Source organism: Staurois parvus, unplaced genomic scaffold (assembly GCF_062004578.1).
Source record: "Staurois parvus isolate SC_StPar_1 unplaced genomic scaffold, SC_StPar_1.0 ptg000581l, whole genome shotgun sequence".
NCBI lineage: Eukaryota > Metazoa > Chordata > Amphibia > Anura > Ranidae > Staurois > Staurois parvus.
In genome coordinates this window covers 7,301,757-7,328,119 of record NW_028318377.1, presented here as the reverse complement: position 1 = coordinate 7,328,119, position 26,363 = coordinate 7,301,757, and the positions used below count along the sequence as shown (strand labels likewise).

Below are 26,363 nucleotides of genomic sequence, written 5' to 3'. Positions count from 1 at the left end.
GAGTTATGTAGTCCATCATAAAATATCAATCACTGAGTATGATCCAATCTTCTGTTGTAGAGGTATGAATAGATTGCCTACTCACCAGAAGCACAATATTATTGCGCATATCTAGATCACATGCATCCTGGGGTCCCGGATGGAAACAGCCTGGTGCTAGGATCCTCTGGTGGTCCCTCAGTGGTATATGAGAAGGATCACCCCTACTGCAGACGTGTGTTTACACGAAACGAGTCTAGGAGGAGCCCTCGCACGCCTTGACGTCACGCCGCCGGATCAGGAGGTCCGGCGGCCCACACTTGATTTGCACTGGTCAGTGCCTGTTTGGGTGCTTCTTATGATTGCTCACAGCAGTCTCTTGTAACCTTTTTAGTTGCTTATGTACGTCATTGTTCTTATTTGATACAATAAATTTATTATTCATAATACTACACTATGAGCACCTTTATTCCCCATACCTGGCATTGAGCCTCCATACCTCAGCACCAGTATTTCAGGCACTGCTGTGGACCTGAGGATTAAACACCTTGTGACCAGACCTATATCCTTCTCATATACCACTGAGGGACCACCAGAGGATCCTAGCACCAGGCTGTTTCCATCCGGGACCCCAGGATGCATGTGATCTAGATATACGCAATAATATTGTGCTTCTGGTGAGTAGGCAATCTATTCATACCTCTACAACAGAAGATTGGATCATACTCACAGTGATTGATATTTTATGGTGGACTACATAACTCATATTCTGATATTATAAGTGGACTTATATCAGTCACATATTCCGTTATGTTAAGGTTTTATTTGTCTTATTTTGATTTAGCGCTGCACTCCGTGTTTTATGATTTTGGTAGGAAGGTTTTGTGGTTCCTTTTAGTGCATTGGTCGCTTTTTAGAGTGCACTCACTTACATATAGAATTCCTTGCTAATGCTCTTCAATAGTGCACAGCTCAGCGAGGACAGCTCTGAGAGCCGATTGGTGGGAAGAGATGAACCCCCTCCATATTTTTTGAATTTTTTTTTTGTGGGGGACAGCAGCAAACACATTAGTTATATGCAATGGATGATTTATTCTTCCTGCAGTGCCTCCTACAGAGCCACCAGATACTGCCCTGAGGGGCATTAACAGCAGCCACAGCTACTGAGAATAGCTGAGGAGCTTGTTTGTCCCCCCTTTTTACCCACTCCGCCATTCATATTGCTCATATTACGACTCTCACACAGTGTACTGCAATCTGAATGGCAGGGAGAGCAGAAGGGGGACAGGTGAGCAGTCCAACTTTTCTCAGTAGTAGTGACTTCTGGTAACCTTCATAGCGCTAGAGCACTGGTCTTCAAACTGTGGCCCTTTGTTTTCCTCTAAGCCCTTGGGGCACTATTCCATCCACAACTGAAACCAAAGATGGGGCACCATGCCTCCCACTGACACCAATGATGGGGTGATATTCCTCCCACTGACACCAATGATGAGGTGATATTCCTCCCGCTGATATCAACCATGCGACACTATTATTCCTACTGATAACAATAGGGCACTATTCCTTCCACTGATACCAATGATGGGGCACTATTCCTTCTGCTGATACAAATAATGGGGCACTATTCCTTCTGCTGATACAAATAATAGGGCACTATTCCCCCCACTGACACCAATGATGGGACACTATTCCTTCCACTGATACCAATGATGGGGCACTATTCCTTCCGCTGATACAAATAATGGGGCACTATTACTTCAACCAAAACCAATGATGGGGTATTATTTACTTGGGACATTTTTTTTACTCCCACTGGCCACAGTCTGGACCGCTAAAGTCTGAAAAACAGTAAACTGGCCCCTTGTTTAGAAAGTTTGGGAGACCCCTGCGCTAGAGGATAACAGCTTAGGGCAGTATCCAGGGACTAGGATATAAGATTTTTACTAGAAGGTAATGGAATACATATACCTCATGTGAATGGCTGTATTTAAAAATAAATAAAATACAAAAAAACTTCAGCTTCATATGTCCCACCAATAGTTCAGGCTTTCTGGATATCCATTTTGATCTATGAAGTTATTCTACCTGTATGTATGTGAGGTTACATGCATTACATCCACTGCTGGGAAGACTTGAGGAAACATGATTAGATGAAGATTGACAGGAAAATGTTAACATGAACCTGACAAGTAACAGCGCCGTAAGAACAGCAATATAGCAGCTGTCATTGCAGACTTGTTTTTAAAGATGTCAAAGGTGTTGATTTCTCGCTCTAGTGATTCAAGAACGTAGAACAAGCATGCAGAAAGTTAAGGCTGGATTTAAAATGAACCTATGGGGAGAAAATATCTAGAACCTGCATAGCGAGTCACTGACTTGGGGCACGAATGCAACGTGGTAATTCTGACAAAAGTCAGAATTACCACGTTGCATTCGTGCCCCAAGTCAGTGACTCGCTATGCAGGTTCTAGATATTTTCTCCCCATAGGTTCATTTTAAATCCAGCCTGTCATGAGAATAGTATGGGGATGTCATCGCTGCCAGATGCCTGTGTGTCTAACTCTAATACTTTTCAGATGGAGACCCAGAACAAAACGTGGTGTAAATGAGTGTCAGAATTTCATATCTCTATGCTTGTTCCCTTTAGCACTGAAGGGAAAGCACCAGCATGACAGCCAGGGAACCAACATTCTTAAAAAGGAGAGGTCAGCAATGGCACCCTTCAGTGTTCTTTCATGACAGGTACTCTAAGTGATGTTAGGCAGGGGGAGATGGTTTTGCTAGCAGGGATGGGAGATGTTAAAAAGAAAGATTTTGAATATATGTAAAAGGGATGGTCTAAAATGCACACCCTTGGCCACAATCAAAGTCAGGAAAACCATTTCTATGAAAAGCAGCACTCCTAATAATAGCCTACAATATATTAAAGCGGTTCTTCAGTCATCTTTTGAAGAAAAAAAAAAAAAAAAAAAAAGTTAGTAGCTACAAAAACTGTAGCTCCTGATTTTTAATAAACAGACACTCCCCTATCCCGGGATCCAGCGCTGTCCTCACTGGGCTTCAGTCCCCAGCTCCGGAATACGAACTATGGGCGGCCGGCTGTGACTGCTTTCAGCCTCACAACTGGCTGCTCACTGCACGTGCACATCCCAGAAAGCTGGGGGGGAAGGGGGGCTGAACTCCTGCTCGGATCAAAACCAGGTACCCACTCCCACCCCTCAAAAGAAAAAAAAAAAAATGTCAATGCCAAATACAAAGGAGAAGGAAGAGCAGAAATTCCCCTTTTGGGTAAAGTTCTACTTTAAAAAGTCTGATTGCAAAAGATTCCACAATTAGGGATAACATTTATTTTTATTGGAGATTCATGTGAGGAGTAATATACAGGATAGAGGAGAAGTGTTATATTTTTTATATTTGTTGTATTTGCTCCACTTAGGTTTCATAGTTACAGTTCTATGTGTATGTACTTCACATCGGATAACAACTGCCTTTTAATATATATATATTGTAAATGCTGTATCTATTTTGTAATTAGAAGAAGGAGGAAGAAAGAAGGAAGAAGGAGGAAGAAAGAAGGAAGAAGAAGGAGGAAGAAAGAAGGAAGAAGAATGAGGAAGAAAGAAGGAAGAAGAAGAGATTGATAGGTTAACAAGAGGTTTCCATCTTTATTATAAATGTAAAGAGGTCTCTACTCACTTGGGGTCACTGGAGCAATTGAAAGTCCCTGTCCGGATGCCAAACTTGGTCACTTTTTTCACCATCTTCTCCCAGTGCACTTTACTCACAAGAGGACTTCGATCATTAGCAACCACCTGGAAAAGAATAAGCAGCAACTCTGAGGCTGATATCTGATGGGCACAGTTTAAAAAGGTCAATAAGCAGCCTGGTTTTATTACACAGATTCATGTAAAAGGGCTTTCAAATAACAAGGCACTTTCCAGGGACCAAAACAACAAAAAGACAATTTACCCTTTTTCTGTCACCAACGTATACAATACATTGGCAGCAATGGGGAGAAGGGGGTTTGCACTCTCCAGCTTTAGTAAATAAACCCCAAAGTGACTAATACACCCTTGATGTCTCAATAAAAAAAACTTGTCACTATAAATATGGGGCTGTTGGTTCCTATGTGATAATAAAGTAAAAAAAAAAAAAAAAAGCCCTTAACCACCCCCAAAAAAAAGCATTCCTGACTGTACATCAAATGCACGTCAGGGGCGCTTACATACAGAATCATTATTTATTGCTTCGAACGCTGGGAGTGAGAGAACGAATCATAGGGACATTATTCAAAGCTAAACTGATAACCTGTAAGAACTTATGGACAATTTTGGGTACGAAAGTTTTACACCATTTCATGGTCACTCACAATTTTGAGTGCTAGGTCAAAGAGACCTTATGGCAAGAGTGATTGATACGGGGGTGTCTCCTGAGCCCCTGGAAAGGGAAGCATTACAAATCTTACAGAAGCGCCTTCTCACAGAACTTGAAGTACTGTATTTTCTCTGCATACCAGTGATGTTAGCCTGCCCTACAAGAAGTGGCTGGAAGCCATAGGTGGTATTTTTAAACAATATTTATAAAAATGTTTTTTACTTTTTGATCTACCATTTTTTTTTTTTAATCTGAGGAGGTGGTGGGCTACCTAATAAGAGTAAGTTCACACCATATACAAGAGGTGGTGGGCTACCTAATAAGAGTAAATTCATACCAGATACAAGAGGTGGTGGGCTACCTAATAAGAGTAAATTCATACCAGATACAAGAGGTGGTGGGCTACCTAATAAGAGTAAATTCATACCAGATACAAGAGGTGGTGGACTACCTAATAAGAGTAAGTTCACACCAGATACAAGAGGTGGTGGGCTACCTAATAATAGTAAGTTCACACCAGATACAAGAGGTGGTGGGCTACCTAATAAGAGTAAGTTCACACCAGATACAAGAGGTGGTGGGCTACCTAATAATAGTAAGTTCACACCAGATACAAGAGGTGGTGGACTACCTAATAAGAGTAAGTTCGAACCAGATACAAGAGGTGGTGGGCTACCTAATAAGAGTAAATTCATACCAGATACAAGAGGTGGTGGGCTACCTAATAATATTAAATTTACATCAGAAGCAATTAAAAACACATGCAGTACTATGTAGACTTTAACATGCATCGCCTTGCATATTTACAAGTGTTTCAAGGTCATGTTAAATGTCTCATTTCAACTGTGGGTGTAGGATTATAACTTTTTTTTTTTTTTTATGGTTGAACTGGATGGAATTTTGTATTTTTTCAGCCAGAATAACTAAGTAATAGACATGGCTTCAGGCCATCACAGCCCAAACTGCAGCATATCTTAAAAATAGCAGTGCAACCTGTCTCTCTGGAAGGAACAGGCCCCAATGACACAAGTGGATTTAAAAAACAAAAAAAAAAAAAAGGTGGCCTGCATTTCAAAATGACACAAGGTGCACATAATTACATCTACTGTGAATTAGGGATGCACTGAAATTTCGGTGTCCGAAACATATCGGCTGTAAATAGCCCTAGTGGCATTTTGCCAAAAGGAAAAAGTGAGCCAATACAGGTGTCAATAAAGGGAGACAAAGCAGCAATGAGGGGCAGACTGTATTTGGCAGGGTCCTATATGTATATATTGTCCTCTATCTTTACAACACAGCTAAAAATTAATCCATGCCCCTGGACAAGTTTAACAATGGCTAAGTACAATGTGGTCAAACAGGTTCTGAACTGAATTGTCATGATACATTTAGGTGTGGCTGACAAAATGAAGGAGCTATATCCAAGGGTTGTGTGTATTGAACTGTACACAAGACAAACATGCATAAAGTAATTGTAACCATGCATGCATACAAAAAAGATAAATACAACCCAGGACACAGGACAAATACCTGAAGAAGACCTGTTCAAAACATGAGTTGCTACTCTCTCCACGAAGCCCAGGACTTTTACATTTATTAAAGGAAACCATTTTAAACAAGATAGAACATTGCCTTCATAAAACAGAAAGGTATTTATAGGTCTTCACTTCCAGCACAAAAATGAACAGCATGGAGCTCCATCTGTTTTAATGACAGTAATGCTAGATCTTACTTTTCTTTAGAGGTGGGATTTTCAAATCTTTGAAGTACCACCTCACTGCGATTCTAAAACTTTTAAAAGTAGATGCTCTCAACAATGGTCGATCGCTGCCCTCTTCTTGAACCACGCCAATCATAGCTTCACTTTGTCACCAGTTTATATAGGTGAGCCCCACCAACCTGATTTTCCCCTGTCCAGTAAAAGAGCAGCAATGACCATGACTATTATAAAAATTGTAGCCCTGATTAGGGGGCCTGTTAACCCCTAAAATGCACTGTAATTAAAAAAAAAAAAACCCCCCAAAACTTAGCAACATAACTAGCTTTTGGGTGTTTTCGGTTGGTTGGCCCCACAATACAATTTGGGGTCACCAGTTTGGGATCTAAAAACCTTGTTTTTCCAGTCCTAGCTATGAATATAATTTCTACCAAACTAAAACTGAGGACCAATATACTGTGGACCGAAAAAAAAAAAAAAAAGTTGGAGTATCTTTATGACCCTTAATATTTATAGGACTAGATATAGAATATCCACTGCTCAAAAAAAAAAATAAAAAAAAAATAAAGGAACACTTTTTAGTAGCATCACGTCAATTAAACTCCTTGGATATTCATCTGGTCAGTTAAGTAGCAGAGGGGGTTGTTAATTTCAAAGCAACTGAAACTGATTAACAACAGGTGCACTAGATGGGCAACAATGAGAACCCCCAAAACAGGAATTGGTTTACAGGTGGAGGCCACTGTCATTTCTTTCTCTACTCATCTTTTCTGACTGTGTTTCATTAGTTTTGCATTTGTCTAGGGTCAGTAGCGCTAGAGGTAGCATGAGGCGTTACCTGGACCCTACAGAGGTTGTACAGGCAGTCCAACTCCTCCAGGATGGCACATCAATACGTGCCATTGCCAGAAGGTTTCCTGTGTCTCCAAGCACGGTCTCAAGAGCATGGAGGAGATTCCAGGAGACAGGCAGTTACTCTAGTAGAGCTGGACAGGGCTGTAGAAGGTCCTTAACTCATCAGCAGGACCGGTATCTGCTCCTTCGTGCAAAGAGGAACAGGATGAGCACTGCCAGAGCCCTACTGAAAGACCTCCAGCAGGCCACTGGTGTGAATGTCTGACCAAACAATCAGAAAAAGACTTCATGAGGGTGGCCTGAGGGCCGGACGTCCTCTAGTGGGCCCTGTGCTCACTGCCAGGCACCATAGAGCTCAATTGGCATTTGCCATTGAACACCAGAATTGGCAGGTCCGCCACTGGTTCACCCTGAGCACGTGACAGACGTGATAAGGTCTGGAGAAGCCGTGAAAAACGTTATGCTGCCGGTAACATCATTCAGCATGATTGTTTTGGTGGTGAGTCAGTGAAAGTCTGGGGAGGCATATCCATGGAGGGACGCACAGACCTTTACAGGCTAGACAAATGGTACCCTGACTGCCATTAGGTATGGGGATGAAATCCTTTGACCCATTGTCAGACCCTATGCTGGTGCTGTGGTTCCTGGGTTCCTCCTGGTGCAAGACAATGCCCGGCCTCATGTGGCGAGAGTATGCAGGTAGTTCATGGAGGATGAAGGAATTGATACCACTGAATGGCCCCCACGCTCCTCTGACCTAAATCCAATAGAACACCTCTGGGATATCATTTTTCAGTCCATCCAAAGCTGCCAGCAGTTTGCACCTCAGACTGTCCAGGAGCTCAATGATGCCCTGGTCCAGATCTGGGAGGAAATACCCCAGGACACCATCCATCGTCTCATTAGGAACATGCCCCAACATTGTCAGGCATACATTCAAGCACGTGGGGGCCATACAAACTACTGGAGTACCATTCTGAGTTGCTGCAATTAAATTGCACCAAAATGGACTAGCCTGCTGCATCATTTTTTCACTTTGATTTTCGGGGTGTCTTTGAATTCAGTCTCTGCAGGTTGATAATTTTAATTTCCATCAAACAATGCAGCATCCTTACGTTCCTAACACATTACCCAGTCCATATCAGTATAGATATCCAGTACATTTTTTCCCTTTGAGAACATATATCTCAAAGTGTTCCTTTCATTTTTTTGAGCAGTGTATATAGGACATATGAGTAATTTGCAGAATTATGGGGTGAATGAATAAGACAGAAAAAAGGAGTCTAGGTGGGCTCTCAACATTCCAGTAAACAGTAATGATTCCAGAAGGCTAGCTGTTCATAACCAGCAATTAATACATAAAGCTACAGAAGCACATGGTACTGGCATGCATATAGTAGAAGCTTTCAAGTAGCATGTAATCATTAATTCCTTGTTTACATTCAAAAGGCCAACAATTGCTCAAGCTGGAAACGAGACATTTTTATTTTTATACTTATTATTAATTGCTGTGCCCCACTATCACTCCCTATCACCATTTACAATATAAAATGGAGGTCACAAGCACTAATAAAATTATTACTATTATACAGGATTTATATAGCACCAACGGTTTGCTCAGTGCTTTACATTGTAGTGGGAGACAATACAGCAACAATACAGTTCAATACAAGAGGGAGTTGAAGGCCCTGCTCCTTGGAGCTTACAATCTAGGAGGTAGGGGTGAGTGGTACAATAGGTAAAACTCTGGGGGATGGAGTGGTTGGAAGCGTAGAGGATACCAGAATTAGCAGAGGGCGGGATAGGCTTCCCTGAAGAGATAGGTTTTCAAATGATCACCTAAAGGTAAGTAGAGTAGGTGATAGTCTGATAGATTGGGGTAGGGAGTTCCAGAGGATGGGTGACGCCCTGGAGAAGTCTTGGAGACGAGCATGGGAGGAGGAGATAAGGGAGCTAGAGAGTAGGAGGTCTTGCGAGGAGCGGAGTGTACGGTTTGGGTGATATTTAGAGATAAGATTGGATATGTAATTTGGGGCAGTGTTATGAACGGCTTTATATGTCATTGTTAGTGTTTTGAATTATCCGTTGGGCAACTGGGAGCCAGTGGAGGGATTGGCAGAGAGGGGTGGCGGATACAGAACGGTTAGTGAGGTGTATGAGTCTAGCAGCAGCGTTCATGATAGACTGGAGGGGGGATAGCCTGCGATGAGGAGGGCAATGAGGAGGGAGTTACAGTAGTTGAGGCGTGATATGACAAAGGAGTGAATAAGTTGCTTAGTGGTTTCCGTGGTTAGGAACGGTCGTATCTTGGAGATGTTGCGGTGGTGGAGTCTACAAGATTTTGTCAGCGATTGGATCTGGGGCTGGAATGACAGATGGGAGTCTAGGATTACACCTAGTACCCTGGCATGAGGGGATGGACTGATGATTGTGTTACCGATATTTATGTTGAGGTCAGTGGAGGTGGCACGGGCAGGGGGGAATACTAAGAGCTCTGTTCTGGAGAGGTTGAGTCTGAGGAAGTGGAGTGACATCCATGCCGATATGTCACTTAGTAGGCTAGTGATGTGAGTGGAGACTGAAGGGGTGAGGTGAGGGGTAGACAGATAGATTTGCTTGTCATCAGCATACAGATGGTACTTGAAGCCGTGGGAGTTTATCAAGTGACCAAGGGAAGAGGTGTAGATGGAGAAGAGAAGGGGTCCAAGGACAGAACCTTGAGGGACCCCTACAGAGAGAGGGAGTGAAGAGCAGGTGGTAGCGTTATAGGTAACACTGAAGGAGCGCTGCGATAGACAGGAGGAGAACCAGGAGAGAGTGGAGTCTCTGAGGCCAAGAGAGTGTAGTTTTTTGAGGAGGAGGGGATGGTCAACCGTGTCAAAAGCCGCGGAGAGGTAGAGTAGTAGGAGTATTGAATAGTGGCCGTTGGTTTTTGCAGTTAGTAGGTCATTAGAGAGTTTTAGTAGGGCAGTTTCAGTGGAGTGGAGTGAGCGAAAGCCAGACTGTAAAGGGTCGAGAAGGTTGTTGGCAGTGAGGTGGGAGCTCAGGCGATTGTAGACTAAGCATTCTAGGAGTTTAGAGGTAAATGGCAGCAGGGAGATGGGTCTTAGGTTGTTTAGGTTGGTGGGGTCTAGGGAGGGTTTTTTAAGTATGGGAGTGATGTGCGCGTGCTTTAGAGGGGAGGGGAAGGCACCTGTAGAGAGGGAAAGATTGAAGATGTGACTGAGGGAGCATAGGATGGAGGAGGAGGGTGACCGAAGGAGTTGCGAGGGGACAGGGTCCAGGGGGCAGGTGGTGAGGCGGGCTTCTGAGAAGACCTTGAGGGCCTCTTCGGTGGTAGCGAGGTCAAAGGAGGAGAGTGTTGAGGGAGGTATGATATGAGGAATGCTAAGTGGGGTGGGTGTCTGTGTAGTGGCGATGTCCCTACGAATTGCGTCAATCTTGTTTTGGAAGTGGTTTGCAATCTCGTGGGCAGTGAGTGAGGTGCTGGGTGGCGGTGGGGACGGAGAAAGTAGAGAACTAAGGTAGAGAAGAGCCGACGAGGACTCGAAGAGAAGGTATTGATGAAAGTGACAAAGTAGGCTTGTTTGGCAGCATAAAGGGAGGAAGTGTATGTTAGGAAGGCAGATTTATAACGGGTGAACGCTTGGTGGGATTTGGTTTTAAGCCATAAAATTGTCTTGGTTTATCAATATTACATTTTTTCATTTGAAATTTTAACCGTTTTGGTTTATTGAACAATAAGGTTTTTTTAAATTATATTTTGGTTCTGAGATTATTAGTCGAGCTACTGTATTTGTTGCTGGCCACCTAAGGCTACTTTTACACTGCTCGGTTGCAAAAATCCATTTTTGCAGTGATTCTAAAGCATTTTTCACCTGTGGAAAAAGGACATGTGACTTAAAAAAATGCATCAAAAACACAACCAGGTATGTTTTTGATGCGATTTCTATTAATTTCAATGAAGAGATGCGTTTTTACCGCAGCAAACAAGCACCAAAAATCCAGCAAGCAGGGCTTTTAAAAATGCAACTGATCCACAAATGACTGGTGTGAAGAGTTCCATAGGATTTATTGGTCATGCATGTTTCTTCTGCTTTTGGCAAGATAAAACTGACTAGTGTGAAAGGGCCTTTATTTTTTTTCTTTAAATCTCACAGACTCCAACAATGGGATCTACCTATCAGAGTTCCAATACACTACAGCCTCAGGCTACCTGTATATTTCCTCTATTGTAATTCATAAAAAAAGAGGTGGACACTTTCACAATGATAGCAGGAGACATAAGTACCTGGATTTCAATATCTTATGGAGCCCATGAAAAACTGAAGCAACCAGAAGGTAACTCAATCCAGAGGCATCTACACAAAACATACATCTTCACACACATACACCAGCTACCTGCACCAGCCAGATGCCATCTTTTGTGTCTTCCACCAGCTCATAGAAGTGCATCTCTCCACTGAAGTTAGTGCTGGAGCCAGATTCTGAGGCCTCCTCCTCCTTCAGGGCAGAGTACAGCTCTCCTTCCATCAAGTCACCTGATGGACACAATATGAATTAGGATATAAGAGTAAACCTAATGTAGCACCAAAATACAAAATAAATTCAAATTCACTGGGGACACACAAGTGAAAAAATATGAAGCACATTCAGAAATACTGTGTATAAACATGGTTACAAACCAATTAGCAGGATTGAAAGTGTTACTAAATCAAAAACTGTAAAATCAGTATATGCAGTAAAGCATGCTTGTTATACTCACTCTGGAATCCAAGGGGTTTATCCTCCACATTGTGTAAAAAGGCTGTGTAATGGCAAATACTGGGTGCAATAACTAAAAGCAAGTCATATAAGATGCACACAATCAACATGTAGTCAATACAGGTACTTTTAAATCAGCAGTTACACCATTACATATTCTAGGCATGTGAAAGACCATCTACCCAATGAATACGTGCCTTGGCACATCATAGCATTCACTTGGCACTCCAAGAAATAACAGAATCCAACTGCAATACTCTTGCACTGTCAAAACCTCCACTTTTATTATCACACGACACACAGGAGGATATATCTTATGGTCATCACAATCTGCATAATAGCAAACACACCAATAATTATGTGAGCATTACAGCATGAAATAGACATCATTTGACAGCATCACAACACAGAATGAATACATTACCAAAGCTATGTGGAAGCGGGAAGGAACAAATACCATCAGAACTATACTGCCCAGGGGGTCACGGGGAAGCCGTAAGCATGACCAATTGATGAGCCTATATAGCCTTGGCAAGAATCCCAGCGTCAGAGCGTCTTCTGGCCACTAGGGGGCTTCCTATCGGTCTTGCATGGACTCCCTCGGCTTTTAAAACCATTTTTCTGGAAGCTTTCCAATAGTGGGTGGGCACCACACCCACTATAGGAGGAGCTAGCAGAAAGGTTCCGCGAGAATAAACGTGACGCTCAGCCACCATATTGATTACACATCGTTATCTGAAAAGTCACGATTTTTCTTCAGTTCAGCTTCTTATCTACCCTAAACTTCTTCTCATCTACCCTACACTTAGATTTCTAACTTCTCAAGCAAGTAGACGTCTTTAAACAGGTTCTTATCTTCTAATGTGACATTACTAGATGTCATAAACACGTTCAATTCCATAAACAAGTTTTTATCTTACTTTAAGCAGAATATCTTGTGACTCTGTTCCTTTGGCTTACAGAAATGACATCAGTCACCTGTCATGCTCCTGGTATTTGGGCAACAATACTTTATTGTAAAAATTACACAAGAAATAAAGGGTCCAAGACCAACACATTTCATAGGCATTACAGGCTGTTTGATCCCATCTTCTCTAATCTTCCCCTTCTACTGTCCCCAATCCATCTGATGATCACTTTAAAGTGGCACTAAACCCAGGGCCTTGCATTCACTATATCTGGTCTCCCACAGTACACAGAACATGGAAATGCAATTATTTTAGTAAATATAAACTGTAAATACCTTTTTTCATCAGCAATATATAGCAGTCTTGTGATTTCTACCAGTGTCCAGCCGAACACTGGTTATAGCTAGTAGGAGGAGTGTTCATTCTGCTAGGACTGTCCTATGAGGCTTCATAACCCCTGACTCTCTGTCTGGACAGTGCTGATTGGCCCTGTGCTGAGCACATGCACCCTTCCCAAAGAAAAAATACAAAAACAAAAAAACCAAAAAAAAACCAAAAAGGACTTTTCTAGCAATACACACTAAAAAATTAGCATGTACAGACCTCTGTACTATCAGCAGATAGATTGGGGACAGTAGAAGGGGAGGATCAGGGAAGCCAGGATCAAAAAGCCTTTTTACACAATGAGGATTAACCCCTTAGGTTCCACAGTGAGTAGAACAAGCATGCTTTACTGCATATACAGACTGATTTTACTGTTGTGGATTTAGTAACACTAAGGTCCGCTGTTAAGCATTTCTAGGGAGTGTAGAAACAGAAGTTATACAAAATTATTCCCATATATTCAACTTCATAATTTCAAATACAGTTCAATAGTAAACACAAAAATCTGCACTGCCTTAGTGAATAACATTTTATTGGCTGTCCAGCTAGCAAAAAACCATAGTACCCTAAAACCTGGGTCCAAAGGGGGGCAGAACTCCAGGAGAAAACTTCTCTGATTAGGTCATCTATCTTCTGGTTCACTCAGTAGTTGCTCTGACATAGCCTAATCATTTTCAAATCAAACCATTAAATCTCTTTGGTTTTCGGTTTGTTAGACTGGTGGCTGTCTCCTATTCCCCTAGCCACTGGTATTGGCACATCCCCTTCTGTAATGCTTTCTCCAGACAGCAATGATGTAATTCAGCCCCACTTACAGTAGTGGGCAGACAGACTCCCAGACACATTGAACATGTACAGGCCTAGTGTACCCGCCCACATTCCTTACAATTCCCTGTGGTTGATGGGAACTGTCGTTTCCTTTTACTGCAGAGAGAGAGGAGATATGATGTAATCCCAACTGTAATACCTCCTCGTTGGCAGAGCAGATGCGGTTATCTTTTGAATTACAGAGATGAGGTCATGAAAATTCAATTAGACTTTACTCCTAAATGGTAAGGATTTCCAAAATTGTATTTACTGTTCAGCGTTGTGTGTAGGGGGTGTACGAATGGGTGATTTTGTTTGCCTATCTCACAGTTCTTTAAATTGATTTGAGAGATTGCATTGTTGCTTAAGTGATTTACTTAACTGAAGCTGTGAAACCAACCAACAGTGAATCTAAGGACAGGCAATACAAACACCTTGTGGGAACTCTGAATGTTTGTGGCTACAAAGACTGGGCCTTTCTTAAAGCAACAATACGGCCCAACAAGTGAACTAGGCCAGTCAGGAAAGGAGAAAAGAATAGTTGGAGCAATATAAACCATTCCATATGTGGCTTGAGTGTTGGATCTACAAGTACTTTCAAAAAGCATCACATCTGTGTTTTATGTAGAAACATCCTTGAAGAAGACACTAAAAAAGCCGAACATTTGCTACCTTATAAGAACATTTAAAAATGTTCTTTGTGCCAAAGCAAAACCCTGAAAAAAAAAAAAAAAAAAAAAAAAGAAGGGGTACCATTTGCCTTGAACTGCTCCTTTAAAATAGTATCGCACGTCCTGAATCTTCAGCCCAATAGCTGTATTTCTGCAGTGCGAGATTATCTAAGGCAGTGTTTTTCATCCTTTTTTCAGTCAAGGCACCCTCTAGAACTGTGCACAATCCTCAGCACACCAGTCTGAGGGCTCGTTCACACAAGAAGGTGCGTAAGAGCGCCAGCAGTTTTTTCGTGTGTTCCCGTATGTTGCTTTCTTTTTTTATTAGGCTGCTCTATGCTTGTGCTGGCATGATTATTAAATTGAGTCCCCAAAATGCATGGTACAGTGGTATTATGCATTTTAGTTAGCACAAACATACATGCAATTGGTGGCTGCGCCGCCAGAATTAATGACACCTGCATGAAACTGCAAAAGGCTCAGCATTTTGGTGAGGTGCTGGAATGTGTAATTCCACGTGCTTTACCGCACTGTACCTGGTGGCCCTAAAATGTAGTTTGCAAAGCAGCTTTAAGTGGTCGGTAGGTTATAAAATTCCCCCCGCTAGCACAAATAACCCCCCTCAAATCCCCCTCCTAGTACAACAACCCCCTCCTTGTACAAACTCCCCCCCCCAATCCTAAATGCATAAATCTCCCCTCCTAGCACAAATCCTCCTCCAAAATTACCCCACCTAGCACAAATCCCCCCCAAAGCCCCCCTCTTTGCCTATGCCACAGCTAAATTACATACAGCCCGGTACTGTCCGATCATTAAGGATTTCCACTGTTAACGGAACTGAAAGCTGTGCAAGTCACCCACCCTGCACTTAACAACCGATGACATCATTGGGTATATATTTGAATGGGGAATATCATACCGAATAAATTAAGGTCAAACAGGACTACCCTAGCACATACAAATGGGAAGAAAGCAGTCTCCTCCCTCTTGGTTGGCAGATCCATCTGAAGCACTCTGTGTTTGGTATCCCGGGATACGAAATAGAATTGAATAGTCTGCCAGTTTCTAGAATGCAACCTGCATATATTGGAAGATGTTATTATTAGTGTAAAAACCAGTATTTGGGACTTGTTCATAAATGTGGTGGCCTCCCAGCACTCATCTCTTAAACCAGATGATTGGTCAGATGGTCTCGGTCAACACCCCTTTGATATCACAGAAAAGGGAATGACAGGACCTATTAACCACTTCCTGTCCTGCCCATGTACATAAACGGCCGGACGGAAGCAGTGCAGGAGTGGGTTGCCGTTCATAAACGGTGCCCATATTTACAACCTGCGTGCGCTCCCTGGGAGTGCGTGGCACTGCGATCCGGTGCCCGCTGTGTCCAGGAGGACACAGCGGAACACCGATTGCTGTACGGGACCTCTGTCTGAGGTCCCAATTCATGTGATCATTGATTTGCCAATCAGTGACCACATGAATAGTAGTAAGCAAGATGTCACTTCCTGACATCATTGCTTCCTACTAGTGAGATCTGTGAATGATCACAGAGGTCACATGGTACAAGACTATTCACAACAGCCTTGTACCATGTGACAAGCTGTGACCAATCACAGCTCTCACAGTATTTCTCAATGGCTGCAACAATGCAGTCAGAGAGAAGGAGAAATGATTGCTTTTACAGCCTTTATGGGTGAAAAAGCAATCAGTGGAAAAAAAAAAAACAAAAAACATCACCCCCCCAAGTAGTACAGTGTCACCATGGTAACACTGCACTGCTAGGGAGACAGTATGCTAAAAACAATATAGTGACCGTGCGGCGTGAGTTTGGCTGGTCTTTTGTCACAGGTTGGTGAGGACAGGAGTCGGTTTGTTACATCCAGGGGTGGACTGACCATTTGGAAACTCGGGCACTGCCCAAGGGCCCGGGGTCAGTAGGGGGCCCCATGAGATGCCCCTGGTACCTTTTTCATAGGCTTTTTTGAGTTTGGGCAAGGACATGGGGCCCCATGATCCCCTATTGCCCGGGGGCCCCATGAGTTGTCAGTCCGCCCCTGGTTACATCCATATGTTGGTCTCTGTTATTTAGATCAAGATTTTTCAACTGGGGTACAGTGGCAAAATGCTACATAGCCCTTTACAGTCATGAAAGGGTTACTCTGTTAAAATCTATGTACAGATAGGAGGGAGAGAGCACTCCCCGCAGCTCCATACAGTTCTCTCCTCCTCTCTGTACTCGTTGGCAAAACTGTAAGCTGTGCAAGCCGGCAGCCCATGCCCTGTCAACCGAGGACGTCATTGGTTGCCAAAAGGACAGATCGAACGGCTTACACAGCATTCAGTTTTGCCGACGAGTACAGAGAGGATGGAGAGAGGACTCCCCGCAGCTCCATACAGTTCTCTCCTCTCTATACTCATCGGCAAAACTGAAAGCTGTGCAAGCCGGCCGCCTGCGTCCTGTCAACCGATGATAATGTATATGAAATGGAGTGTTTTCCCACACTGCACAAAAATGCTAAGCATGGGGGTGCCACTAAATTCTTCTATACATTTGGGCCCACCAAAATGCATAGTACCACAGTACCATACATTTTGGTGGGTCGGGATTTAAAAATCATGTCAGCACTTTTTATGCATGTTTCCCCAAGCATAGAGCCTATTAAAAACCACAACACGCAGGAACATGCAGAAAAGCACTCACACTTGGATGCACCTCCATGTGTGAAGAAGCGCTCAGACCGGTGTGCCCCAGGATTGTGCACAATGCTACAGGGTGCCTTCACTGAACAACACCTATTTAGATGATGTCACAAGTCAACCTTTACCATGCCTTACCAGATTTTTCCACAAGTTCCCGGACATCCCTCTTCTCTGGAAGACCTGAATATCCTAAGCCTCGGCACTCCAGGATGGTCTTCAGCTGGTGGAAGCTTAAGGTCACCGGGTCCACTAGCTGACTGGCGAAGATGCCCGTCTCGTACCATACTATAGTTTCAAAGAATCTGGCCAGTACGAAGAGGATGAGGAAGTACAGGAGCAGCAGAAACAGCTTGAGCCACATCTTGCTGGTCTGGTCAGATCTGGATTTGGATGCCCTCCCCTAGAGGAACAGAGCAGGTTGTAAACAATGTTAGTAACAGCTGAAACCTCAGGAACCTCACTGTATGCATAAGCTCTAGAGTGACTATGACTTACAAACGTTTTTCTCACCTTAGGCTCTCCAGCAAAATAATTAAACAACATTTAACTTGTTGACTCACGTGTCAGAATTATGAGCAGCAGCTTGTTGATTCACCTACAAGGTATGCAAGTGACAATAAAACAAAATTCTATCTAATGGACTTCATGAGGGGAATTTACTAAGACATGAAGTCTGGAGAGGCTGTGTATGGCAACCAATCAGCGCCTAGCTTTCATTTTTAAAGTAGAACTGTAGGCAAACTTTTTTTTTTTTTTTTTATTTAGGATACAGCATGGGAGGGTTATAACCCGTCAGACTTTCTTTGGCCATCTGTGTCCCATTGCAGAGATTTCCCTTCACTTCCTGTCCTATATCCAAACAGGAAGTGAGAGTAAATCCCTGCAAATTAAGGGAATTCCTTGGGGGAGCCCCAGCTCACCAGAACTAGTGTCCCCATTGGACGATTTCCCCTCTATTACATTTCTGAGGACAACTCAAAATGTTGGATTTTCTTTTACTTCCACTTTCAATAATAATGGTAAAAACAGGAAAAGAGAGAGAGCGAATCTCCCTATTAGGGGCACAGACAGCAAAAAAAAAAACAACAAAAAAAAAAAAACGCAAAACACAAAACTTACGGGTTCTAATCCATCTCTACTCTGTCCAAAACTAAAAAAAAGTTTTGCCTTTAGTTATACTTTAAATTACTTGTCTCATTGTCACTTTAGAGCTACGTAGGTAGGTAAAGGACGCATGCCTGTCATACCCCTTTTTTCAGACCATAAAGAATAAAAATAACAAACAAAAAGAAAAAAAGAAAAAAAAGAAAAAGCAGTAAATGATCAGTTGACCCACATTGTACAGACCTAACATTTTTCACCGATGGATTGGTAGATGCTTATTTCTACACCTCTGTTTATAAACGCAGCTGCATACACAAGCTTTGGGCACATTCTTCACTCATTACTGAGAAGCGAGTTGCCCTGTCAATACCGCATTATCGTTCCTAGATCATAGGAAACAACATTACACAAGCTTTGGCGATTTTTCATTGTGCCAGTGCGAATGTTTGTCAGTCAGTCATATACATATATATTTAATTATATGCTGTAAGTATGCTGCCAGACTCATCCACCTTACTAACCGTTCTGTATCTGCCACCCCTCTCTGCCAATCCCTCCACTGGCTTCCCATTGCCCAACGGATAAAGTACAAAACATTAACAATAACATATAAAGCCATTTATAACTCTGCCCCAAATTACATCACCGATCTTGTCTCCAAATATCACCAAAACCGTACACACCGCTCCTAGCATGACCTCCTGCTCTCTAGCTTCCTTGTCTCCTCCTCCCATGCTCATCTCCAGGACTTCTCCAGAGCTTCCCCCATCCTCTGGCACTCTCTACCCCAATCTATCAGACTATCGCCTACTCTACTCACTTTTAGGCGATCTCTGAAAACCTCTCTCTCTTCAGGGAGGGGAATAGACACAGGGATAGGAAAGACGGGGGGGAGACAGGAATGAACAGGGATGGGAAAGTCGGGGGGGGGGTTTGTAGCAATCATGCACACAGAGATGGATGCGAACCTCCATTTTGGCAAGGGGTCATCCATCTTGTATAGTTATCTTTCTCCCTCTGTCCTCATCCCCACATCCTGTTGAGTGACATGTGGTCGGTGTGCGTTTGCAGAGATCACAGGCAACACACTCAGTGGGAGGGTGTCCTGGCTATAGCTAGCTAGGTGCCCCCCCCCCCCCCCCATCATTCCAGATAAGTCATAAACTAGACACCACATTCAACATCCATTTTCCCCTATGATTTCATATCTTGAATTATGGAAGACTCACATAAACACGGAGCTCATATTCGAACGGCTCAATTTGAGACCATTTTCCTGGTATGTTGCACCCCTTATCTGACACATACTGGAAAGCTGAAGATTATATCTTCTGAACCATTCACACGAATATTTCATATCCAACCATTCTGCAGATGCGTCTGCATATTAATCTACTAGGGGCATGGCTGCTAAATGCCCCGAGAATAAGTTATGAATCATAATAGAAGCTATGAGAGTTTCTTGGTCCTAACTTAGGTCTCCACCTACGCCTCCCTCCCCAAATGAGGCGATTGGTTTACTGCTCCAGGGAGACACTCTGTGGAATTACTAGAAAAGCTAAGCTAGGCTGAGTTGAGCGGTGTGTGTGAGAGTTGAAGAAACTCCTGTTTTAACGTGGAAACGGACAGTGGGAGATAAATCCTTTGCTCTGAAACCTGATCTGCTTAACCCAGGAGATGTGGCAAGTACTTCAACCCTCTAACTTCTCTCTTATCTTTTTGCTGTGCTATTGTTCCATTACCATATATATATATATATATATATATATATTATAGGCTACATCTTTTTCTGTAAATATTTTTATTGTACCCTTTCTGTTCCTTACCCAGGCACAGAGGATGCTACCTTGATAAGCGCCCAGCCGTTGTCCTTGCATGGTACTGGACAGCCGGCTGGTACTTGTAGTCCCATGGGTAAGGCAGCACTGAAAAGCGATCCACACGTGGACTTCAGCAGCCAGCTAGCTGTGAGCTTCCCTGCTGAGAAAGGTAAACAATGGCCTGACAGGGATGGTGAAATGAATGGTCTACCAGCAGGGGGCTTGGGGCCTGAAAGCATGTCATCTGATCTGGCCTGTCAGGGTGTGTGGAGAGAATATGAAGCTAGGGAGGAAACCTCCTCCCCCTACTGCTGGCTTAGATTCCCTCCCCCACCACCAGGCAGACCAACACATGTCAGAGGTAGTGACAGCACACCTGGATTGGAAGTGTGAAGGGCCTCCTTGGCGTGGATCATCGGATCTCAGAGAGGGGGCTGTGGCCTTCAGCTCCAATCACCTTTCCTTTCCATTCAAGTACAGAAGCTGCTGGCAAGGCCTATGATAGATGGTGTCTGGGTTCAGGGAAACCCGGGGAGAGCTCACCATGCTGTTCACGAGTTGGACGGCAGGGTGTATCCTTCCCTCATGACTTCGGCCCACCTCATCTCACAGGAGGTGCAGACTGAATGGGCCAAAGAAACAGAGGGAATGGCGCAGTCAGGAATCCAGGGGTCCCGCAGAGTCTGGGCATCCCCGGTAGTCTCGATCCCCAAACAGAATCAGATGACCAGGCTTTGTGAGGATCTTGGAAAAGTGAGCGCCAGCCCTGTGGTTGTGGCCTACCCCATGCCCAGGAGGTAATGAAGCATCTGGCAGGTGCCCGCTGTCTAACCATCATGGACCTGAGCAGAGGGTATGGGCCACCATCTCTAACCCAAGAAGGCTCAGGACGAGTCAGCCTTCACCACCCCATGTGGCTGGCCTGAATTCACGGGAAAGCTAGTTGGGGTTGAGAACGCACCAACCACCTCCCCAGGGGTCAGGAATGACCTACAGTGTATAGTGGAACTGCGTGCAGTTGCCCACTGTAGGGGCCTTGCAGTGTTCGACCGTGTCTGGGAGAAGCCACTTGGACCCCTGGGAAGAGCCACTTGGACCCCTGTCAATAGTCAGGAACAAACTGCCCGTGCCTGGTCTGACAGTTAAACATGGTAACTGTCAGAGGGGCATGTCAGTGGTTCAACAATGGGAACCACCGGTAGGAAGAGACCACCAGAGGTCTGGGAATGGGGAGACTGAGGCAATTATGACCTGGCCTACCCCCCAGGCCAAAAAGCAGGTTACGTCAGTCTTGGGTGCAGCTAGCTACGGTAAGACGCCTGGGTGCAACTATCATGGCTCAGCTAGACCTGTGAGTGACCTAGCAGACAGGAAACTGATGGCAATGGTGTCCTGGATCAATTTGAGACCATTCTCCTGGCATGTTGCACCCCTTATCTGACACATACCGGAGAGCAGAAGATTACATCTCCTGAACCATTCACGCAAATATTTCATATCTAACTGTTCCGCAGATGCGTCTGCATATTAATCTACTAGGGGCACGGCTGCTAAATGCCCTGAGAGTAAGTTATGAATCATAATAGAAGCTATGAGTGTTTCTTGGTCCTAACTTAGGTCTCCACCTACACCTCCCTCCCCAAATAAGGCGATTGGTTTACTGCTCCAGGGAGACACTCTGTGGAATTACTAGAAAAGCTAAGCTAGGCTGAGTTGAGCGGTGTGTGTGAGAGTTGAAGAATCTCCTGTTTTAACATCGAAACTGACAGTGGGAGATAAATCCTTTGCTCTAAAACCTGATCTGCTTAACCCAGGACATGTGGCAAGTACTTTAACCCTCTAACTTCTCTCTGTTATCTTTTTGCTGTGCTATTGTTCCCTGTATTTATATATACTGGCTACATCTTTTTCTGTAAATATTTTTATTGCACCCTTTTGACCTTTTAGTAATAAATCTTACTTTCTGAAAGTGTTGAACTGTTTCTAAAGCCTTTAATGCAAACTACGAATTCCTGCCTCTGAAGTGCGCTACTGTGTGTGTGTTTTAAACTTCAGTATATCGCTGCCTGCGGTGACAGTGGTATACCGACGCTTATTCAAACATCATAGTGTTATTGCTAATATTGCAGAGTTTCCTCTTTCTCTGTACAAAAAAAAAAAAAAAAAAAAAAAAAAAGAGGTGGTGGCAATGTGAAGGGTTAATTGCGTAATTAACCTGACCCAGTAACAATTGCTCTCAGGCTGCCAGTACACGGATTGTAGTCCATTAGCTGGAAAATCTTTGTGCAGGGTGCAGCTGGGCGTGGCATTGTTACGCACGTGACAGCGTGGATTTAGATTGGCTAGTCCTTCATTCACGAGTTTGGTGAGAAGGGCTCAGAGGAGGGATGGAAGAACAGGGATGGCAAAGTCGGGGGGGGGGGGGAACAAGGATGGGAAGGTCGGGGGGGGGGGGGGGGAGGAACAAGGATGGGAAGGTCGGGGGGGGGGGGAGGAACAAGGATGGGAAAGTCGGGGGGGGGGGAGGAACAAGGATGGGAAAGTCGGGGGGGGGGGGGAGCAAGGATGGGAAAGTCGGGGGGGGGGAGGGGAGAGGAACAGGGATGGGAAAGTCGGGGGGGGGGGGGGGAGAGGAACAGGGATGGGAAAGTCGGGGGGGGGGGGGGGAGAGGAACAGGGATGGGAAAGTCGGGGGGGGGGGGGGGGAGAGGAACAGGGATGGGAAAGTCGGGGGGGGGGGGGGAGAGGAACAGGGATGGGAAAGTCGGGGGGGGGGGGGGGGAGAGGAACAGGGATGGGAAAGTCGGGGGGGGGGGGAGAGGAACAGGGATGGGAAAGTCGGGGGGGGGGGGGAGAGGAACAGGGATGGGAAAGTCGGGGGGGGGGGGAGAGGAACAGGGATGGGAAAGTCGGGGGGGGGGGGGGGGGGAGAGGAACAGGGATGGGAAAGTCGGGGGGGGGGGGGGGGGGAGAGGAACAGGGATGGGAAAGTCGGGGGGGGGAGAGGAACAGGGATGGGAAAGTCGGGGGGGGGAGAGGAACAGGGATGGGAAAGTCGGGGGGGGAGAGGAACAGGGATGGGAAAGTCGGGGGGGGGGGGGGGGAGAGGAACAGGGATGGGAAAGTCGGGGGGGGGGGGGGAGAGGAGCAGGGATGGGAAAGTCGGGGGGGGGGGGGGGGGAGAGGAACAGGGATGGGAAAGTCGGGGGGGGGGGGGGAGAGGAACAGGGATGGGAAAGTCGGGGGGGGGGGGGAGAGAGGAACAGGGATGGGAAAGTCGGGGGGGGGGGGGAGAGGAACAGGGATGGGAAAGTCGGGGGGGGGGGGAGAGGAACTGGGATGGGAAAGTCGGGGGGGGGGGAGAGGAACAGGGATGGGAAAGTCGGGGGGGGGGGGGGAGAGGAACAGGGATGGGAAAGTCGGGGGGGGGGGGGAGAGGAACAGGGATGGGAAAGTCGGGGGGGGGGGGGGGAGAGGAACAGGGATGGGAAAGTCGGGGGGGGGGGGGGGGAGAGGAACAGGGATGGGAAAGTCGGGGGGGGGGGGGGAGAGGAACAGGGATGGGAAAGTCGGGGGGGGGGGGGAGAGGAACAGGGATGGGAAAGTCGGGGGGGGGGGGGGAGAGGAACAGGGATGGGAAAGTCGGGGGGGGGGGGGAGAGGAACAGGGATGGGAAAGTCGGGGGGGGGGGGAGAGGAACAGGGATGGGAAAGTCGGGGGGGGGGGGAGGAACAGGGATGGGAAAGTCGGGGGGGGGGGGGAGGAACAGGGATGGGAAAGTCGGGGGGGGGGGGAGGAACAGGGATGGGAAAGTCGGGGGGGGGGGAGGAACAGGGATGGGAAAGTCGGGGGGGGGGGGGAGGAACAGGGATGGGAAAGTCGGGGGGGGGGGGAGGAACAGGGATGGGAAAGTCGGGGGGGGGGGGAGGAACAGGGATGGGAAAGTCGGGGGGGGGGGGAGGAACAGGGATGGGAAAGTCGGGGGGGGGGGGGAGGAACAGGGATGGGAAAGTCGGGGGGGGGGGGAAGGAAAAGGATGGGAAAGTCGGGGGGGGGGGGAAGGAAAAGGATGGGAAAGTCGGGGGGGGGGGGGAGGAACAGGGATGGGAAAGTCGGGGGGGGGGGAAGGAAAAGGATGGGAAAGTCGGGGGGGGGGGAGGAACAGGGATGGGAAAGTCGGGGGGGGGGAGGAACAGGGATGGGAAAGTCGGGGGGGGGAGGAACAGGGATGGGAAAGTCGGGGGGGGGAGGAACAGGGATGGGAAAGTCGGGGGGGGGGGGAGGAACAGGGATGGGAAAGTCGGGGGGGGGGGGAAGGAACAGGGATGGGAAAGTCGGGGGGGGGGGGGGAGGAACAGGGATGGGAAAGTCGGGGGGGGGGGGGAAGGAACAGGGATGGGAAAGTCGGGGGGGGGGGGGGAAGGAACAGGGATGGGAAAGTCGGGGGGGGGGGGGGGGGAAGGAACAGGGATGGGAAAGTCGGGGGGGGGGGGGGAAGGAACAGGGATGGGAAAGTCGGGGGGGGGGGGAAGGAACAGGGATGGGAAAGTCGGGGGGGGGGGGGGGAAGGAACAGGGATGGGAAAGTCGGGGGGGGGGGAAGGAACAGGGATGGGAAAGTCGGGGGGGGGGGGGAAAGGAACAGGGATGGGAAAGTCGGGGGGGGGGGAAAGGAACAGGGATGGGAAAGTCGGGGGGGGGGAAAGGAACAGGGATGGGAAAGTCGGGGGGGGGGGAAAGGAACAGGGATGGGAAAGTCGGGGGGGGGGGGGGAAAGGAACAGGGATGGGAAAGTCGGGGGGGGGGGGGAAAGGAACAGGGATGGGAAAGTCGGGGGGGGGGGGAGGAACAGGGATGGGAAAGTCGGGGGGGGGGGAGGAACAGGGATGGGAAAGTCGGGGGGGGGAGGAACAGGGATGGGAAAGTCGGGGGGGGGAGGAACAGGGATGGGAAAGTCGGGGGGGGGGGAAGGAACAGGGATGGGAAAGTCGGGGGGGGGGGGGGGGAAGGAACAGGGATGGGAAAGTCGGGGGGGGGGGGAAGGAACAGGGATGGGAAAGTCGGGGGGGGGCTGCAGAGGAACAGGGATGGGAAAGTCGGGGGGGGGGGCTGCAGAGGAACAGGGATGGGAAAGTAGCAGGGTTGTGAATGTGTGGGGGTGGGGGTTACAGGGACGGGACAGTCAGGGGGGGGGGCTACAGAGATGGGAAAGTCATCAGTCATGGAAAAGGTTTGACCCCCTTACAGCTTCCTGCACCCCCCTCCTCCCTCCTCGTCCTGGTGTCACTGAGTGGTGGGAAATCCTCCTGATGAAGTCCCAGGCAGTAGCGGACCCCAGGCGGAGTCTCACGTTGTCTGAAGTCAGGCTCTAATCAGCCACTCCCCAGCCCCATCCCCCGGGGGTGACCCCTCACACTGTGCCCATAGGTCAGGGCCCTCTGGGGGGAGCAGGGGCTGGTCACCTGGCGGTGGCTGATCCTCCAGGCCCCCCCAAGGCACGTTATGAGCCCCCGCCACTACCTCCTCCTGCCCCCTACACCTACCTGATCGGTGCCAGGAGAGGTGGCTCAGGCGCTGCCCTGCTGGACTTCCCGCTCCATCCCCTCCAACTCCGAGCTGTCACCGCTGCGGCTGTTTACCGATCAGCTGAGCAACAAGACAGCAGTGACGTCAGCGCGACCTCCGACCCCGCTCCTGTGTATGTGCGAGCGAGCGGGCGGGGACACACCACAGAGTGCTGTGCCCTGGGAGAGATGGGAGAGGAGGGATCATAGAGAGGACGGGGCGGCTAGAGCGGACAAGCAGAGGCTCTGCAGTGCTGGTGGCAACCTCCAGAATATTACTGTTGTGGGCTTACTATTATTACTGTGTTATGGTAACAGCACAAGATGGTATAAAGTGACAATTAAAAATATAATAATAGCAATACAAATAAGCAGAAATTCCCAAGTGATAATATTTAAATAAATGTAACACAATTGATACGATCTCTAATAAACTTTATTGTAACAATGTAATTTAAAGGGGATTCGATCTTCTTAAATTTTCACCTTTCATTAAAATAATACCTGGTGATCCTGCTATCATTCAGGTACTTCCTGTTACATGGTGACAACTGAATCCCAAATGTGCTCCTGCGTTGTAACCCTAATGTCAATATTCCCATTGCACATATTCCTGATATAGTGCCCCATCATTGGTATCAGTGGGAGGAATAGTGCCCCATCATTGGTGTCAGTGGGAGGAATAGTGCCCCATCATTGGTGTCAGTGGGAGGA

The 26,363-nt window shown here is 46.6% G+C and overlaps 1 protein-coding gene across 2 annotated transcripts in view; it reads right to left on the bottom strand.

Annotated features, from left to right (window-relative positions):
* LOC149450162 (charged multivesicular body protein 3) overlaps window positions 1-25,810 on the bottom strand; it is a 76,824-nt gene extending 51,014 nt beyond the window's left edge. Inside the window, exons 1-4 of one of the 2 annotated variants that reach the window (XM_089692299.1) lie at window positions 25,629-25,797; window positions 17,298-17,562; window positions 11,327-11,466; window positions 3,676-3,791 (exon numbers count right to left, since the gene is read on the bottom strand). In XM_089692299.1, the coding sequence (XP_089548425.1) occupies window positions 3,676-3,791; window positions 11,327-11,466; window positions 17,298-17,523 (482 nt within the window). In that variant the 5' untranslated portion in view covers window positions 17,524-17,562; window positions 25,629-25,797. Of the gene's footprint in view, window positions 1-3,675; window positions 3,792-11,326; window positions 11,467-17,297; window positions 17,563-25,628 lie in introns of both variants that reach the window. The other variant, XM_089692301.1, reaches the window with a different exon arrangement.
* Window positions 25,811-26,363: the final 553 nt, after the last annotated feature.